This window comes from Eumetopias jubatus, unplaced genomic scaffold, assembly GCF_037043125.1.
Source record: "Eumetopias jubatus isolate StellerSeaLion01/CBP00866 unplaced genomic scaffold, mEumJub1_p1.0 scaffold_1, whole genome shotgun sequence".
In the NCBI taxonomy this organism is placed as follows: Eukaryota; Metazoa; Chordata; class Mammalia; order Carnivora; family Otariidae; genus Eumetopias; species Eumetopias jubatus.
The window spans coordinates 214,837,257-214,855,437 of NW_028274807.1; the positions used below are offsets into that span (position 1 = coordinate 214,837,257).

Below are 18,181 nucleotides of genomic sequence, written 5' to 3' on the forward strand. Positions count from 1 at the left end.
GAGACCTGCTTTTAAAAATTGCAGCCCCAGGGGCATCTGGGTGGCTCTGTCAGTTAAGCGTCTGCCTTCAGCTCAGGTCATGATCCTGGGGTGCCGGGATCGAGCCCTGCATCGGGCTTCCTTGCTCAGCAGGGAGTCTGCTTCTCCCCGTGACCCTCCCCCTTCTTGTGCTCGCTCTCTCTCTCTCTCTCTCTCTCTTGCGCGCGCGCGCGTGCGCGCACACTCAAATAAATAAAACCTTAAAAAATAAACAAAAATTGCAGCCCCACCCCCTGCTGCCCGACTTGGGTGGGCCACGTGGCCCTGACACGCCCCCTGTCTCCCCGCAGTGCTGGGCCGCCCCACCCTGTCGGTGCAGCAGACCCCCGAGGGCAGCCTGCTGGCACACTGGGAGCCCCCAGCCGGCACCGCCGAGGACCAGGTGCTGGGCTACCGTCTGCAGTTCGGCCGTGAGGACTCGCCCCTGGCCACACTGGAGTTCCCACCTACCGAGGACCACTATACGGCGCTGGGTGTGCATAAAGGGGCCACGTACGTGTTTCGGCTGGCGGCCCGGAGCCGAGGAGGCCTGGGCGAGGAGGCGGCCGAGGTCCTGAGCATCCCCGAGGACACTCCCCGTGGCCACCCGCAGATCCTCGAGGCAGCTGGGAATGCCTCTGCTGGCACCGTCCTGCTCCGCTGGCTGCCGCCTGTGCCCGCCGAGCGCAACGGGGCCATTGTCAAGTACACGGTGGCTGTGCGGGAGGCCGGAGCCTTGGGCCCCGCCCGAGAGACCGAGCTGCCGGCGGCGGCCGAGCCGGGCGCCGAGAATGTGCTCACGCTGCGGGGCCTCAAGCCCGACACGGCGTATGACCTCCAAGTGCGGGCCCACACGCGCCAGGGCCCCGGCCCCTACAGCCCCCCCGTCCGCTACCGGACATTCCTGCGGGACCAAGGTAGGCGCGCGGCGATCCCCGCACCAGAGCCGGACCGGGCCTCGTGCCCACCCCTACCCCAGCCCCCTCCCTCTCCCCCGCCCAGGTAAGTGGTCACTTTTCTGCTTCCTTGTGGACACTCGAGGCGAGTCCGGACCCCGAGGCTCCGGCGTTGGCAAAGGTGGGACGTGCCTAGGTGGCACCGCCGCCCCCACCGCCCCCCCTCCCCCTCCCCCCCCCTCCCGCTCCTCCTCTCTGCAGCAGCGCCGTCTCCCCCCACCCCGGCAGGGACCTGGGACAGGGCCAGGCAGGGCCAGGCAGGAAGGCCATGGGCACAGGCACAGCGGAGGACAGGGAGCGCCTGGGCCGCCCCACCCCACCCCACCGGCCTGCCCTGCGCTACCCCCAGCATTCACGGGGCCTCTTTTCTGTTCTCTCCCACTCGGCTGCTGCCCGGCACAGTCTCACCCAAGAACTTCAAGGTGAAGATGATCATGAAGACATCAGTCCTGCTCAGCTGGGAGTTTCCTGACAACTACAACTCACCCACACCCTACAAGGTGCAGCTCCCCCCATCCCCGCCCCCGGGGCAGGCAGGCCAGGTTAGGGGTTGGGAATCAGCTGGACTCAGGGCTGAGTGGGATCAGGGCTCAGCTGGGATTGAGACGCAGGCTGTAGTCAAAACTTAACCTGGGATTGAGGCTCAGTTCGGTATTAGGGCTCAGTCTGAGATTAGGGCTTCATAAGGATTGGGGCTCATTCAAGGCTGGTTCTCAGTCGGGTCAGGGCTCAGTTGGGATTGAGGATCTGCCTAGCACGGAGATTTAGCCTAGGAGCCAGGCTGAGGTCAGAGCTCAGTCGGGATTGGGACTCAGTCTGTGATTAGGGCTTGGTCAGAGTTGGGACTCAGCTGGGATTGAGCCTCCCATCTAGGATGGGGGCTCACTCTGGGATCAAGGGTCAGTCAGGATTGGGACCTGCTCGGAGCTGGGCCTCAGCTGGGATTGAGGATCTGTCTAGGGTCAGGAGTTAGCCTAGGACTGAGGCTTCTTCTGGGATTAGGGCTCAGTCAACACTGGGCTTAGAGTTGGGGCTCAGCTGGGATCACGGCTCCGTCTGGGATCAAGACTCAGGGTCAGGGGCTCAGCGCAGACCCCCCACTGAGCCAGCCCTGGCCCGCAGATCCAGTACAACGGGCTCACACTGGACGTGGACGGCCGTACCACCAAAAAGCTCATCACGCACCTCAAGCCCAACACCTTCTACAACTTCGTGTTGACCAACCGAGGCAGCAGCCTGGGTGGCCTTCAGCAGACCGTTACTGCCTGGACCGCCTTCAACCTGCTCAGTGCCAAGCCCAGCGTGGCCCCCAAGCCTGACTCCGACGGCTTCATCATGGTGTATCTGCCTGACGGCCAGAGCCCCGTGCCTGTCCAGTATGATCAAAACCACCCCACTGCACCCAAGGATTCCTCCCCCCCCCCATTAGCCAGCTTTGTGACTGGGGCCAGCCAGCCACCTGAACTCTCTGTGCTTCAGCGTCCTCACCTGTGTCTAAAATGTGGGTCACGTCAGCCCCAGCCTGTGTGGTTGTCCAGATGCTTCTCATGGGCACCGTCACTAAATGTGGCCTCTCCTCCAACATTTCTGATACCCCTGTGTACCTGACCTTCGTTGGGGTCTGGTTTCCTAGGCTGGTGGGGAGACAGAACTGGAAACAGACACTTTCAGACCTGTGGTGTGATAGTGAGAGGCACCAGGGTTGAGAGTCCCCAGTGGGGAGAGGAGGACTCTGGGAAGCAGAGAAGAATTAAGGACTACAAGCATGTGTGGCTGTGGAAGCTGGGGCTTTGAAGGATGTGTAGGAGTTCAAGAAATATAATTGGGGTAGCCTCTCTAGGCAGAAGGAACCACATACTCAAAAGCCTGGAGGCTTGAGTCGGGAACTGTAGTCCCATATGGCTGGGTTCTAGGGGCATAGAAGCAGAAGGGAAGATTCAGAGCACAGGGACTCCCCCACCCACCTCCAGCAGGCATTCTTTGGATGTGGCCCCCGACCCTTCATCTCCCTACAGGAACTACTTCATTGTGATGGTGCCACTGCGCAAGTCTCGTGGTGGCCAGTTCTTGACCCCTCTGGGCAGCCCGGAAGACATGGATCTGGAGGAGGTGAGGTGGGGCCCAGACCTGCCTGGCCCAGACCCTGTCCTGACTTTTGGAAGCCCTGTTGCTGCCGGCCGGCCTCTGAGCACCCCATGCCTCTGTTCCCACAGCTCATCCAGGACATCTCACGGCTGCAGAGGCGCAGCCTGAGGCACTCTCGCCAGCTGGAGGCACCCCGCCCCTACATTGCGGCTCGCTTCTCGATGTTGCCATCCACCTTCCACCCCGGCGACCAGAAGCAGTACGGTGGCTTTGACAACAGGGGCTTGGAGCCCGGCCACCGATACGTCCTCTTTGTGCTTGCAGTGCTGCAGAAGAGCGAGCCTGTAAGTCCCAAAGGGTGTCTGCCCTCGTCCAGCCCCACCCTCCGAGTGCACTGGCCCTGACGTAGCCTCAGCCCCCGGGGCCACGACCTCAGAACCAGACACAGACCCTGCCAGTTTCCCATGATCAGTGCTGGGCAGGAGGAAGGACTTGAGGTTGGGGGTACCCCAAGGGGAAGGCTTTAAAAAGACCTCTAAAGAGGAAGGGACTTGGGACCTAGGGCTTTGGTGGCTGTGTAGGAGTTCAACCAAGACAAGATGTCTTCAGGATTTGCACGCGCAGAGGTCTAGAGGTGCCGTGCGAGAGGAACAAAAAGGACCTCAGAGTGGCTGAAGCCCAGGGAGCAATGGGGAGAGCAGAGGTTGGCAAAGGGCCAGGCCAATGCAGGGTACCAGGGTCAGCGTTCTCGGGAACCACAGGATTTAGACTAGGGGAGGGACATAGGTTTGTGTTGGAAGAAGACTCCTTTGGCCACCGTGAGTAGGATGGACGCTGACGGAGGCCCCTCCCATCCTGTTCCCGCAGACATTTGCAGCCAGCCCCTTCTCAGACCCCTTCCAGCTGGATAATCCAGACCCGCAGCCCATCGTGGACGGCGAGGAGGGGCTCATCTGGGTGATCGGGCCTGTCCTCGCTGTGGTCTTCATCATCTGCATTGTTATCGCCATCTTGCTCTACAAGAAGTGAGCCCCTTTGCACTCCCCACTTGATGGGAGGGAGGGCTCCCTGGAAAAGGAAGGAAGGTCTGGAAGGCCCAGGGAAGGCTGCTTGCACAGGATGACCACGGAGGTCCTCTGCCGTACAGATAGAAAAACCCTGGCTCAGAGGGGTTAAGCTACTGGATCAAAGTCACGCAGACCAGGCCAGTGACTTGACTCCTCTCGAGGTCCGCACGCCACTCGGCAGGATGATTTGGGGTGGAGGCCACCTCTGTCCAGTTTAGCAAGGAGAATAGCTGTGGTGGCCACACGGGCCACGTCTCACCTTAGAAAGGAAAGGCCGAGACATTCTTCCTTGTGGTGGGGGCCCAAGCAGGAAGGATTAGCCCCATTTTCCGGAGGAGCCCAAGGCTCTGGGAGGTTAAGAAAGCCACCCACCATCACAGAACAGGTGCCTTGTGGCCAGCACGCCCTCACCTGTCTTCTTTTCCCTCCTCCTAACCTGTGTCTGCTTTCGGGAACAGCAAACCCGACAGGTAAGAACCGGCCCTGTCCTTGGGAGGCTGCAGGCAAGAGGCTGAGGAGGGGGATCGGGGTGGTGCCGTGCCCGTGGGGTGAGGGGGTGCTCAGCTGTGCCGGCAGGCTGCACACGTGTCCATGTGCGGTCCCGGGAACCCCAACCGTGCGGGTACACGGCCCCTTTCCCCCTGGCTGGGTGACTCGCTTGCGGTACCCGATCGGCGTTCACGTGTGTACACATGCGTCTTTGGACACACGCCGGTACTCAGGGAGTCTTCTGCTTGCTCCCACAAAGTAAACGCAAGGACTCAGAGCCCCGCACCAAATGCCTCCTGAACAATGCTGACCTCGCCCCCCACCACCCCAAGGACCCCGTAGAAATGAGACGCATTAACTTCCAGACACCAGGTACGTGTGTATCCCAGGTGCCAGGATCAACACCACGGGGGGCAGGGAGCATGAGAGATGAGGAAGTGGCCCCCTCGGTGGAACCTCGTCTGCCCCTGCTGAGTGGTTTGGTGCAGCGAAATGCCCGATTCCCAAATCCCTCTGTGGATCTAGAAATTCCGTGGACCGGTTCTGGTTTACAACCAAGTGAGGCTTTTGCAAAGCTGCGTTTCACTGGTGGTTGGGGTCATCTGAGCAGAATGGACTCCTTAAAAATGAAACAAGCCAAAGAACCCTCCTTTCTTCTAGCAGAAGAAGCTATGCTTCCGGTGCCCACTGGTCTTAGGGACACTCAGGGGTGGGCGTTCAGGTTTTTCCTTGGCCTTTCCCCACACTCCCGTGGGATGTCCCCCTGGCGAGGTACAGAGATTGTGCCTCCCCCGTGCCCTGCATTTCTCTCGTCCACAGATGCTCATGCTCGCCTACCTCTTCACTGTTCCCTGTAGATTCACATGAGTCCCCTAAGGTCACCTGCCATGCCTGGAGGGAGAACTGAATGAACCAGGGTCTTGTCCTTGATCATTTTCACGTACAGTGATCCACATACTCTCTCATCTTGTCCCTCTTAATGGGTTCATGCCGACTACTTCCAACCAAATAAGGAGGTTTCCATTTAACTGATGGCTGCTGTTCTCCTTATGAGGTCACAGCATGGTTCCATCTGTCCCTCTCCCTGCATCCAGTCTCTACTTCCTGTCTCTGAACTTCCTGTCTACTTCCTGTCACATAATAATTGTTTCCAACCAAACAGAGATTTTAAACATATGTATGTTACCGATGGCTGCAGTCCTCCTTAAGGGCTCATGCATGGCCTCACGTGCTGTTCTTAATATACTCCTTTCTCTTTCCTGTTGCTGGACTGTCTCACATCAGTTCTGTTTTTATCCAAATGAGGATTTTGGTCACTTGTATTTAACTGATGGCTCCTGTCACTTCTCGGCCTTCTGGCTAAGATCAAGTGTAACTGATGGCAGCAGTCTGCCATAAGGGATCACGAAAGGTCCCATATGGCACCCCTAATGTACTCCCTTCTCTTTTCTGTCTCTGGACCAGGTCATGTCAGTTCTGTTTTCATCCAAATGAGGGTTTTTAACACCCATATTTAACTGATAGTTTCCGTCCTTCTTAAAGCTCATGGCATGGGCCCGTAGGTCCTTCCCCTGCCCCCAGGTTTCGCCCTCACCCTCCTGCACCTCATCTGAAATCTCCTCTGCTGACCCCAACAGGGGACCCAAGGCCAGGTTGGTCTGAGGGGACACATTGACAAAAGGCCGAGAGCTTTGGGATCTTCCCGAAGTCACAGCTGAAAACCAGGACTGGGTGCAGTCCGGTAGGAGGGATCCACAGCAGCTCCCGTAGGTCCTCGGGGTGGGGCCCGGGCAGCGTGCGTCCCCCATTGCAGTCGCTCTGCCCTTTGCGTCTGTTGGCCGGCCATTGTGCGTGCATCCAGCGAGGGATGGGGGAGGCGGGGGCCCCCCCGTGTGTTTTCATTTATTTATTGTTTGCTGTTTCTGCAGATTCGGGCCTCAGCAGCCCCCTCAGAGAGCCGGGGTTTCACTTTGAAAGTTAGTTCCTGTGTCTCTCTGTTCTCGGCCTCCTTTCGCGCCCCCCCCCCACCCCCTGTTTGTTTTCATCTTTGGTTCTCCATCCCGCCTCCTGATCTCTGTCCACCTGTCCTGCGCTGGCTTCTCAGGGGAGTCGGGGGTCTGGTCTGTTGGGCCCTTAGGTCGCTGGTTGTGACTGCACGTAGGTGGGGGTGTGGGGGGGTCATCCTGCGTGACAGGACCCCAGCTTCGCTCCTTTAGGTAAGGGCTCCTGGGGAGCGCCCGGGGGGGCTGGGGACGCTGGTGTTTACCAGCTGGCCCGGCCATGTTGTACTTCTGGGCCGGCACGTAGCTCAGCCCACTGTGCCCCAGGGGAGGAGATGGGTCTTGTAGACCCAGACGTTGGGGAGAAAGAGCCAGGCCCACCCCACGCCATCCCGTGCACCAGTTGGAGAAATGATGCAGGCACACAGAGAGATGGGGAACCCCCCCAGCTCACACACAGACACCATCTCCCCTCCCCAGTGCCTCAGCACTCCCTGGCAGCAGATCTTGCAGACCCTCTGATCCCAGAGGGTCAGACAGGGGTGTCCATCACCGGCCCGTGCCCTGGGGAGAGAGGTTTCCAGAGGCCCAGCCAGCCGCCTCTGCTTCGTCATTTCTGTGTCACCTGCCTCCTCCTTGCCACGAGGCACTAGGAGCTTGGAGTCTTCCAGGGCGACCCTTCCCCGGGCCCTGCACCCCCAGCTGGACTGGGGGCACTGGGATAGGCGGACCTCACGAGCCGGGGGTGTCAGACTCAGCCGGGAGCCGCTCCTCGAACGCTCCACCTGCAGACAGACCCGCAGGCCTGGGCTCCCGGCCCCAGCGTGGGCCGTCCCGGACCCTCCCCTCCCCCGCCACTCGCTCTAACCACAGCGCGTCCATCACAGACTCACACTGTAGAACGCCCCCCGCCCCCCGGACCCCAGGCTGGCTCCCGCATGACCGGCCGCACCGTGGGGTCTGCTCTCCCCACAGGCATGCTCAGCCACCCCCCGATCCCCATCGCAGACATGGCAGAGCACACGGAACGCCTCAAGGCCAATGACAGCCTCAAGCTCTCCCAGGAGTACGAGGTGAGCTAGCCCCCGCCTCCTGCCCCCACCCTGGCCCCCCAGCACCCCACCCTGATACCTCCCACCTCACCTTCGCCCTACAGTCCATTGATCCGGGCCAGCAGTTCACGTGGGAACATTCCAACCTAGAAGTGAACAAACCCAAGAACCGCTATGCCAACGTCATCGCGTATGACCACTCGCGCGTCATCCTCCAGCCCATTGAAGGTAGCTGCCCAGGCCCCATCCCGCCCTTCCCCAGGCCAAAGAGAGCGCACGGACACCGTGCCTCCACTTGGCCACGCAGCAGGGCCAGTGTGGACGAGCGAGGGCACAGATTAGGGAAACTGAGGCCAGATGCTGCTCACAGGCCCGGTCCAACTCCAGCTCCAGCCAGAAGCTACTGGGAAGTTTTGGATACGTGGTTAACTAATGGTTGCTGTCCATAACACGTTTCCATCTGTCCCTCTGCATCAGTGGTTCTCAGTGCCCAGAGACCGTTGGGCGATGTCTGAGGGCATTTTCGTGTTCGTGTTCCGGGGGACAGGGAGCTAACTGCATTTAGAGATCTGAGACGCCGCTCAGACCCTGCAGTGCACAGGGACAGCACACACACACACCCCCGCCCCCCGCCCGCCCAGGGAGCAGTCTGGCCCCCAGTGACGGTAGTGCGGGGGCAGAGAAACCGCAACATTCCAGCTCCATGGTTCCGGTGGGGGCAGCTTGGGGCAGTCCAGGAGGGCTCCCAGGAAGCGGTAGACCAGAGAGAACCCATGTAGGGGACAGCGGCACCCCCGCTAATCTCCAGCGTCTGTCCCTGCTGTAGGCATTGTGGGCAGCGATTACATCAACGCCAACTACGTGGACGGCTATCGGCGGCAGAACGCGTACATCGCCACGCAGGGGCCGCTGCCGGAGACCTTCGGCGACTTCTGGCGTATGGTGTGGGAACAGCGCTCGGCTACCATCGTCATGATGACGCGGCTAGAAGAGAAATCACGGGTGGGGCCCGGACCCTGCGGCCCCCGCGCCCCCGGCCAGCGCCAGCCCATGCTCACTTCCGTTCTCCCGCCTTCTACAGATCAAGTGTGATCAGTACTGGCCCAACAGGGGCACGGAGACGTATGGCTTCATCCAGGTCACGCTGCTGGACACCATCGAGCTGGCCACGTTCTGTGTCCGGACGTTCTCTTTGCACAAGGTAGGGCCCAGCCTGGGGCTGGGGCCTGCGGGAGGGGGTAATGGGGGCAGAAGAGGCAGACAGAAGGCTCCAGCTTCTGTCCTGGGAGCTCCCCATCGGTGGGGAAGCTGAGGCTCAGAGGAGGGACCTCCTGTGTCCAGCCACATCAGGACAAAACCAGCAGAACCCAACGTAGCAATGAGCCTGTCGTCCCCTTGCCATCAGTTACGTCCCAGGCCTTCCCTCCCTCCTCGCCCTCTGGCCTCACCCAGCCTAGGCCCGTGATGGGTGGGAGACAAAGCTAGAGAGTCCCTGCTAGTCTGGGCAGTCAGGCCTGGGGCAGAGGGAATCCTTAGACGTGTGTTTAACTGATGGCTGCTGTCAGTTACATGGGTCCATCTGTGTTCTATGTCACTGGTTCTCGACTGGGGCAGTTTGCCATCCGGAGGACATTTTTTCATTGTTAGTATGGGGAGGGGAGGGTGCGGACACCACAGTGTTCCCCAGACTCCAGCCAGGTCCTCTGTCACACTAAGCACCCACCGTGTGTCAGGCCCTGGTTTGAGCACCAAGACACAGCAAAGACGAAGACAGACAAAATGTCTTGCCCTTTTGGAGCTTGCTCTAGTTGACAAGGCATTGACAGTCAGTATGTAAAAGGACAAATCTTACACGTAGAAGGAGAAAAATAAAGTATATGTCAGGGGACCTAGAGATGGTGAGGAAGGGAGCCAAGAGGTCTGGGAAAACAGCATTCCTGGCAGAGGCTCAGCCCGTGCAAAGGTCCTGGGGCAGGACCGTTCCTGGCATGATGGAGAAACAATGAGGAGGCCTATATTATGGTTGTAGCAGAGTGAGTGAGGGGGAGAGAAGGAGGAGGGGAGGCTGGGCTTTTACCCTAAGGTGGATGGGAGCCCTGTTGGGGTAGGGGGGCGCTGACCTGACTCAGGTGCTCCCCGGCGCCCTCTGGTGGCCACTGGGGGAGGGCAGACTGTTGGGGCGAGGGCCAGAGGAGGGGGTGTCCAGGGTGGAGGGGACTGGACCAGGAAGGCCGCCACGGAGAGGGTGAGAAGCGGGCAGGTTTTGGGATAGATGAAGGCAGAGCCGGTTGGATGTGGGAGGGGCAGTGAATCAAGGGGGACTCCTGAGTCCTGGCCAGAGCGCCTAGAAGGATGGAGCCGCCTCCAGCTGAGATGGGGGCGGATTTGGGGAGAAAGTCGGGGCATGATGTTGGCCACACTGTGATACACCCGGTGAGGGTCTCTCCCCGCCCCTCCCCGCCCCCCCCCCGCCCCCCGCCGTGTACGTGAGGCAGCCAGGCCCCTGGGCGTGAATTTGGCGTCCTCTGTGCCTGCACGGAGCGCTGCTGTGACCGGCAGTGTCCCTGTGACCCCCAGAATGGCTCCAGTGAGAAACGTGAGGTCCGCCAGTTCCAGTTCACGGCGTGGCCGGACCACGGGGTGCCCGAGTACCCGACGCCATTCCTGGCTTTCCTGCGGAGAGTGAAGACCTGTAACCCGCCGGACGCGGGCCCCGTGGTCGTGCACTGCAGGTACCGCCGGCCGCCCCCCGCTCCCGCCCCGGGGCCTCCCTCGGGCTTCCTGACCGCGTGCCCGTCCCCGCAGTGCCGGCGTGGGCCGCACCGGCTGCTTCATCGTCATTGATGCCATGCTGGAGCGGATCAAGCCAGAGAAGACGGTGGACGTGTACGGCCACGTGACGCTCATGCGCTCGCAGCGCAACTACATGGTGCAGACCGAGGACCAGTACAGCTTCATCCACGAGGCGCTGCTGGAGGCCGTGGGCTGTGGCACCACGGAGGTGCCCGCCCGCAGTCTCTATGCCTACATCCAGAAGCTGGCGCAGGTGGAGCCCGGCGAGCATGTCACCGGCATGGAGCTCGAGTTCAAGGTTGGGGGCGTTCCCGGTGGGCGTTCGGGGCGTGGCGAGGACCTGGAGGTCGGGGCTGTCCCCCGCCCCCCACCCCCACACGCTCCACCCTCCGCGCTGCGGGGCACTAGGAAAACACACAGCCCCGCCGGCCCCCCGCTGGGGGCCGTCCCACTGGTGACCCCCGCCTCCGCCTTCCTCTGTCCCCACAGCGGCTGGCCAACTCCAAAGCCCACACGTCCCGCTTCATCAGTGCCAATCTGCCTTGTAACAAGTTCAAGAACCGCCTGGTAAACATCATGCCCTACGAGAGCACACGGGTCTGTCTGCAGCCCATCCGTGGGGTGGAGGGCTCCGACTATGTCAACGCCAGCTTCATCGATGGCTACAGGTACCCGCGCGTTGCCCCGGCGGTCCCCAGCCAAGCGTGGGAAACAGAGCTGGACACCCCACCAGCCTCCTATGGTCGCCGCTGAGGTGGAGGGAATCTTGAGCTGCGTATTTAACGGATGCCTGCCATCTGTAACGTGGTTCCATCTGTCCTTTTCACATCAGTGGTTCTCAGTCTGGGCAGTTCTGCCCCCCAGGGAAAATTGGGCGGTGTCTGGGGACATTTTTGTCATAATGGGAGTGGGGGCGGGCGGAGGCCGAGGATGCTGCTCAGCACCCCACAGTGCCCCTCACAGAGAACGATGCAGCCATGAACATCAGTGCCCAGGTTGAGAACCCCTGGCTGAGGGATGGTGTTGCAGCAGAAGGCCCCACCTGTGCAAAGGCTGGGGGTGACCGAGAGCTTAGCCCGTGCAGACGCCTGGAAGGAGTTTACTGGCCCTCTAGGGGGTCGAGGGCAAGGCAGGAGAGGTCAGGGGACATCCTGCAGCCTCCTCAAGGTGCTAGAACTTCCCCTGAGGCCGATGGCTTCCCCGGGTGCAAAACAGGGTTATGGAGAGGCTTGGCGAGACGGGGAGGGGGACGGGGCACCGGCCGGCGACTCCTGGGGAGGCAGGGGCTTGGCAGGTGTGGCTGCTGGGGCCCTGACCCGCCAGGCGGCATCAGGCCGGCCCCCCGCCTGGCCCTGCATCTGCCCGCTGGCCCTGGTCTCACACGCCCCACACCATAGGCAGCAGAAGGCCTACATTGCGACGCAGGGGCCACTGGCGGAAACCACGGAGGACTTCTGGCGCATGCTGTGGGAGAACAACTCCACCATCGTAGTGATGCTGACCAAGCTGCGGGAGATGGGCCGGGTGAGCCACGGACCAAGGGGCCGGAGGGGGGCGGTGTGCCAGGGGAGCCATGGATGGGGGGGTGGGGGCCAGGTGAGCCACGGAGCAGGGGCGGGGGTGGGGGTGGCGGGTGAGCCACAGACGAGGGGCGGTGGGGGCCGGGTGAGCCACGGACTGGGGGCAGGGGTGGGGGTGGCCGGTGAGCCACAGACGAGGGGCGGGGGGAGCCAGGTGAGCCACAGACGGGGGTGGGGGTGGCCGGTGAGCCACGGACCAGGGGTGGGAGGCCGGTGAACCACAGACCGGGGGCAGGGGTGGTGGCAGTGGGTGAGCCACAGACGGGAGGTGGGGGTGGTGGGTGAGCCACGGACCAGGGGCGGCAGGTGAGCCACGGACCAGGGCGGGGGCTGGGGCTCAGGCCAGGCTGACCGCAGCTGCCATCTCCTCCACAGGAAAAATGTCACCAGTACTGGCCAGCCGAACGCTCCGCCCGCTACCAGTACTTTGTGGTGGATCCGATGGCAGAATACAACATGCCCCAGTATATCCTCCGGGAGTTCAAGGTCACGGATGCCCGGGTGAGTGTGGGGAGGGATCGCTGGGAGATTCTGGAATCCTGGTCCTGCTGCTCAGAACCTCGTGATCTGGACAGGGCTTCCCTAGTTGGGGGTAGAAGCAAAGGCCCGGGGGTAGGAATAAGCACTGGGGGTTGGGTTGTCAAAGTGGACCAATCCCTCCAGCACCAAACGGGTAGGAGAGAGCACTGCATCCCGGTGCTGACCCCACAGTGTACCCCTGGGGGCATGTGCAGCACCCCTCACTAGGGGGCAAGGTCCAAGGGGATGGTGTAAGAGGGCGTGAGTAAGGGGTGTTCCCTGTGGAGGATGGCGTGGCAGCGCTGCAAGCGGGGTGGGGGAGACGTGACAGAGGGTGCAGGGGTGGGCCGTGGAGCCGTGGGTTGGAAGAGGGTCTTGAATAGTGGGGTCGGGTCGCAGCACGCAGCGGGCAGAGGGGAACGGAGGGTAGGCGGTGTTGGCAGGTGAGGATTCTGTGGAGAGGGGGGTTGTCTGCCGGCAGCTGGTGGAGACTGGCGGTGGCAGGTGGCCCGGTGGGAAGACAAAGGATCACTCTGAGGTGGGAGAGGGGGTGGGTCAGTCACGACGCTGCCAGTGGGTGGCGAAGCCCGATGAACCACCAGTGTGGTTGGTCACGGCACTTGGGTGGGGCAAGACGGTGCCATTGGATCGGTCGGACGTGGCACTGGAGAGTCCGTGGATGGTGCTGATGGACGCGGCGGAGGGAGACAAGCATGGACGGTGTTGGGTGGGAGGCAGGCAGGATTGGAGAGTGAATGCGGGTGACAGAGGGTGGAGAATGCCAGCGGAACGTGGTCCCCCAGGTCGGCAAAGGGGGAGGTGTTCTCAGCCGCGGGCGGGGGAAGAGGAGCTGGGAGAAGGGCAAGCATTTTGGCCCGTGGTAGGTGAGAAAATCCATGGAAAATGACTTTGGGTAGCAGGGAATGATGAGCATTCACTGACCAATGCTACTCGTGCCGTTGATGGTACAAGACCAAAGAAGGTGGGAATGGAGGCTGTCGGGGTGAGGGGGTGTCGCTGGATGGCACCATTTGGGTGGAGAGAGCCTGACTGGGAACCCAGGGAGCGAGTGAAGGATGGAGGAGGTCCGTGGAGGACCGCGCCCACAGATGGCGAGGGTGAAGGCTTACTAGTGGTGAACTGCGGGACATGGGGCCATTGGGTCGCCGTGGCTGGAGCCCGGCAGAGAGCGACGGTGTTGACGGGCACGGCCGGGGAGTGGGAAGGGGGGATGGAGAAAGTCCGTGGAAGGTAGGTGGTGGTGGCCACGGGTTAGTTACCGGCTGTGGGTGGTGAGAGGCGGGATGATGGCGTCAGGTGGTGCTTTTTAAGTGACAGACGAGAGTGAGTAACGGGCAGACAGTGGTTGACGGCGTGGTGTTGGGTGGTGAAGGAAGGGGACGGAATGGCGTGGAGCTCCGGATGGTAGAGTGGAGGAGGGTGTAGGAGCACGGAGGCAGAGAACGGCACTGAGAAGGGCAGGTGTCGGGTGCACCGCGGGACGGTGGCCGACGGTGGTGTTGGATGTCACTTTGGCCGCGGCAGATGGCACCGGACATGTGGACTGGCGGGCGGTGGGCGGTGGCATATAAGATGGCATCGTTGCTGGCTGCAGAGGTTGGTGGATGGGGAGGAGTGTGGCGTTGGCGCCCTTAGATGCTGACAGACAGCGAGTCCCCAGGGCAGGCGGCAGGAAACGGGGCTGAGGATGGGGAACGCTGGAGGGTGGCGTTGGCTGGAGACAGAGACGGGACCAGAGGCCGGCCCGGGCGGGAAGCCGACCGTGACCGCCGCTGATCTCGTTCCAGGATGGCCAGTCCCGGACGGTCCGGCAGTTCCAGTTCACGGACTGGCCGGAACAGGGCGTGCCAAAGTCGGGGGAGGGCTTCATTGACTTCATCGGCCAAGTGCACAAGACCAAGGAACAGTTCGGCCAGGACGGCCCCATTTCCGTCCACTGCAGGTGAGCTGTCCCTCAAGCCCAGCTGGGGCAACCGAAGCCCGGTGAGCACGGCCTCGAGCCTCCGCCAGGCTCGTGAGTTTGGGCTCCCTTCGTGCCTGAGGAGTCGGGCAGTCCCAGGGGGCTGTCCGGAGCACCCAGCCCTGAACGGCTGCGCTTGCCCCCAACAGTGCCGGCGTGGGCAGGACGGGCGTCTTCATCACACTCAGCATCGTGCTGGAGCGTATGCGGTACGAGGGCGTGGTGGACATCTTCCAGACGGTGAAGATGCTGCGGACCCAGAGGCCGGCCATGGTGCAGACGGAGGTGAGAGCCGCGGGCGGGGCCCCAGCTGCCAGGCCCCACACCGCTGCCCCCCTGAGCCTCCGTTTTCTCTTCTGTGAGATGGGCGCAGTCCACCTCGACTCTGAGTTGTCGCGGGCAGGAGTTCCTCGACAGCCGTTTGGGGCCAGAAGGGGATTAGTCATACCTTTCGACCCAAGATTGGGTGAAATCCAGAGCCGAGAAGCAGCCCACAGAGTGGGCAGAGAGGCGTCCGTCCTAGCTCCAAAGTCACAGCAAGGTCATGGCTCAGCCAGGACCCTGACACGGGCCAGAGTTCCAGCAACCCACCCCGTGCCCAGATGGGGAAAGTGAGGCCCAGAGCTAGAAGGGACGTCCCTGGGATCACGTGTTGGGCATTCCAAGTGTCCTCAAGGCTGTCCCTTTCCGTCACTAGGGAGGCAAAGCTGGAGTCGGACCCCCAGCCCTGCGGGCCCTGCTGAAGGGGGCGGGGGCTTCCAGGCAGGTAGAGGGGAGGCCGTTCCGGGGCCAGAGCCCAGCCTGTGTGACGCTGCAGCGGGCTGGCTCCTGAGGGCGATGGGGAGCCTCGGGAAGCCACAGGGCAGCGGGGGCCCTGACCGAGCCCCTGCCCCCTCCCTCCCGCAGGATGAGTACCAGTTCTGTTACCAGGCCGCGCTCGAGTACCTCGGGAGCTTTGACCACTATGCAACCTAAAGCCATGGTCGCCGCTGGCCAGACTCCACCGGCCCCGGATGCCTCTGCCCCTGCCGGGTGGGCCCCCGGAGGCCTGGACCCCCGGCCAGGGCGGGAGGAGGGAGCGGCCACGTGTCTGCACGACCTCCAGGAGCAATGCGGCCCCCCGAGCCCCCCGTGCAGTGCCCAGCAGCCTCCCTGGCACTGGCAGCCGCCTTCCGATACTTGGCACATTCCTCATTTCCTTCCGATTCCGAACGAGCGATTCCTGGGTGGGGGGGGTGGGGGGCAGTGAGCAAACAGGGGTTCTCCCCGGAACCAGAGGAGGGCAAGGGCCGTGCGCTTGAGCCCCAGTCCTGCCCCCCTGCCCCCGGGGGGGGCCCTCCTGCTCTGCAGCCTGCGGGGCGCCGCCGGGCCGGGGGGTGCAAAATTCAGCTTTCTTTTCAGACTCTGTGTAACTGTATCCAGTGACATTTCTTTTTTTAAATAGTGTATTTTTTTTCATTTTTTTTTTAAAGAAGAAACAAACCGAAAAAGGAAAAAAAAAAAAAAAGACTCGCCAGTCAACAAATTTAAAAAGAACTTTGCTTATTCCTGTTCCGTTCACAGACAAGTCTATTTTTTCACCGTAGAGAACGCTCTTGTGAGGCGGCTGCACTGGCAGGTGCGCGGGCCCGCGACCCGCCCCGGGCGGCCTGGCTTCCTCCCGCCACCGTCCTCGGAAGGTGTGCCTCGCTCAAGAACAGGAGGCCCTTGTGCTCCTGGTTTCTTCCCTTTTTTTGCATTTTTCTTTTTTTCTTTTTTTTCCTTTTTTAATTCTGAAACATATCAAGGACCAGTCTGAGGGTGGGGTGGCGGGGCGGGGGGGTGGAGAGAGGGGGCTCCGGCCCACCAGCGTCAGGTTCAAAGACCCACTGGCGTGGCTGCTACCGCCGAGGAGAGGGCAGTGACCCCCACCCCGAACCCCGCCGCCTGAGCCCCCCCAGTCTCCCACCCCCGAGGAGGAGGACTGAACAAAACGGGGGGTCCTGCTTCTTCCGGGAGAGAGAGGCCATGTTCTGCTCGGATCAGGGACCCTTTCCCCTTGGGACTATGGGACAGTTTTGGGGCAGAAGCAGAAGGATGGGATTCCCGCCCCCACCCCTGAGCAAGTTGAGTTTTTCTCTTTGTACAAGAGCAGATCTGCCGTTTGCTTTCAACACTGTTTATTCAAACGGAAGCAGCTGGGTGGTTTTCCCACCTCTGCGTATGTAGATATATCGACTTTGTATTAAAGGAAGATCGTCTGACCCGGCCGATGGTGGAGTATTTGTCCTGCCTCCGTCCATCCCTGGGGCGGGCGGGCGCCTGCAGGGCTCATGCGTTCTCGTTCCGTCGTGTAAACAGTCTGGTAAGGAAAGTGGCCCAGAGAGGTGGTGTTGCTTGTCCGAGATCACACAGGGCCTGAGGGGCCATAGTGGGAGTGGAGCCGCCCAGAACCGAGGCTCTGGTCCTCCAGGGGCCGCCTCACGTCCTCAGTGATAATTGTGACCATGGCTGGCCATCTGCCGTGGGCCACCTCTCTCAGGTGTGGGAGTCATCAGCCCAAGCTACAGATAAGGAACCGAAAGCTCAGAGGGGCGGCCACCACGGAGTCACACAGTGGGCTTGAAGTGGGGCTGGGATTCATGTGACGAATAAGCTTAGTTAAATAGATTGATCAAATCCTATGTCCCCTACCCCCAGAGTTCTCAAGTTTGCCCATTTCCCAACTGCCCGTGGCCAGCCTCACCCACACAGAGGAGCCCCAGGCTGGAAGGGACAGAGCCTAGAGCAGAGCCCATCACCAAGCCCATCACCAAAGGGCCAAAGCATTCTAGGGCTCTGGGGCCGGGGGTGCGGTGGGTGGGAGGGCGTGTCCTAAACACCACCACCTTAAACCGTTTAAAGCAAAAACATCCCTGAGAAAGAAATAGCTCAAACCACAGCAGTACAGGGGACTGAACCTAACTCAGGAATGCAGAGATCAAGCTGACGAAACAGTCAGGATCTCGAGATGATTAACGCAACGGCAGACGTGACCAGATCCATACGTACAGGACTGTGTACCCAACAAACAAGGAATGTACATTGTGTCCAAACACCTGGAGCCATCACAAAACCAGACCCCGTGTGGGGCCATAAAGGCGAGCACAACATTGAGACTTCATGCACTAGCCCCAATGCAATTAAAATTATGAATCAGTGTTGATCCTTGGTTCCTCAAGTCCATGGAGTCAGGAGAATTTAACCACCTGACCGACCCAGGCACCCTAGAGTCAGGAGAATTTAAATAGGAGTGAAAGGTAAATCATACCTAAAGTACGAGATACTTAGGGTTGGTTGATAAGCCATTGCAAATGAAATGCAAAAACGCACTCCGAGGTCAATTTAAAGTCTAAAATGCATCTATGGGGGGAGGGAGATCACTGAATATAAATGAAATAAGCAGCCAAAGAAGGACTCAGAGGGAAATACGTAGCCTTTATATAAACTTATGAGGAAAATAACTGAAAATAGGTAAGATTTCACCTCAATAATCTCCAAAAAAAATAAAAAGACCAACCCAAGGAAATTCTAGGGAAAATATTAACAAAATCAGAAATTAGGGGCACCTGGGTGCCTCAGTCAGTTGAGCCTCTGACTCTTGGTTTTGGCCCAGGTCATGA

The 18,181-nt window shown here is 60.8% G+C and overlaps 1 protein-coding gene across 1 annotated transcript in view; it reads left to right on the top strand.

Annotated features, from left to right (window-relative positions):
* The window catches only part of PTPRS (protein tyrosine phosphatase receptor type S), a 68,474-nt gene extending 51,691 nt beyond the window's left edge, over positions 1 to 16,783 (top strand). The window contains exons 14-34 of the mRNA XM_028126232.2: positions 330 to 935; positions 1,377 to 1,474; positions 2,097 to 2,350; positions 2,990 to 3,083; positions 3,188 to 3,403; positions 3,927 to 4,084; positions 4,585 to 4,596; positions 4,875 to 4,987; positions 6,544 to 6,591; positions 7,591 to 7,688; positions 7,772 to 7,895; positions 8,494 to 8,669; positions 8,749 to 8,868; positions 10,245 to 10,399; positions 10,473 to 10,758; positions 10,950 to 11,128; positions 11,858 to 11,984; positions 12,416 to 12,541; positions 14,368 to 14,522; positions 14,690 to 14,825; positions 15,447 to 16,783. Of these exons, the coding sequence (XP_027982033.1) occupies positions 330 to 935; positions 1,377 to 1,474; positions 2,097 to 2,350; positions 2,990 to 3,083; positions 3,188 to 3,403; positions 3,927 to 4,084; positions 4,585 to 4,596; positions 4,875 to 4,987; positions 6,544 to 6,591; positions 7,591 to 7,688; positions 7,772 to 7,895; positions 8,494 to 8,669; positions 8,749 to 8,868; positions 10,245 to 10,399; positions 10,473 to 10,758; positions 10,950 to 11,128; positions 11,858 to 11,984; positions 12,416 to 12,541; positions 14,368 to 14,522; positions 14,690 to 14,825; positions 15,447 to 15,515 (3,350 nt within the window). The 3' untranslated portion in view covers positions 15,516 to 16,783. The remainder of the gene's footprint in view (positions 1 to 329; positions 936 to 1,376; positions 1,475 to 2,096; positions 2,351 to 2,989; positions 3,084 to 3,187; positions 3,404 to 3,926; positions 4,085 to 4,584; positions 4,597 to 4,874; positions 4,988 to 6,543; positions 6,592 to 7,590; positions 7,689 to 7,771; positions 7,896 to 8,493; positions 8,670 to 8,748; positions 8,869 to 10,244; positions 10,400 to 10,472; positions 10,759 to 10,949; positions 11,129 to 11,857; positions 11,985 to 12,415; positions 12,542 to 14,367; positions 14,523 to 14,689; positions 14,826 to 15,446) is intronic.
* The last annotated feature ends 1,398 nt before the right edge of the window (positions 16,784 to 18,181 follow it).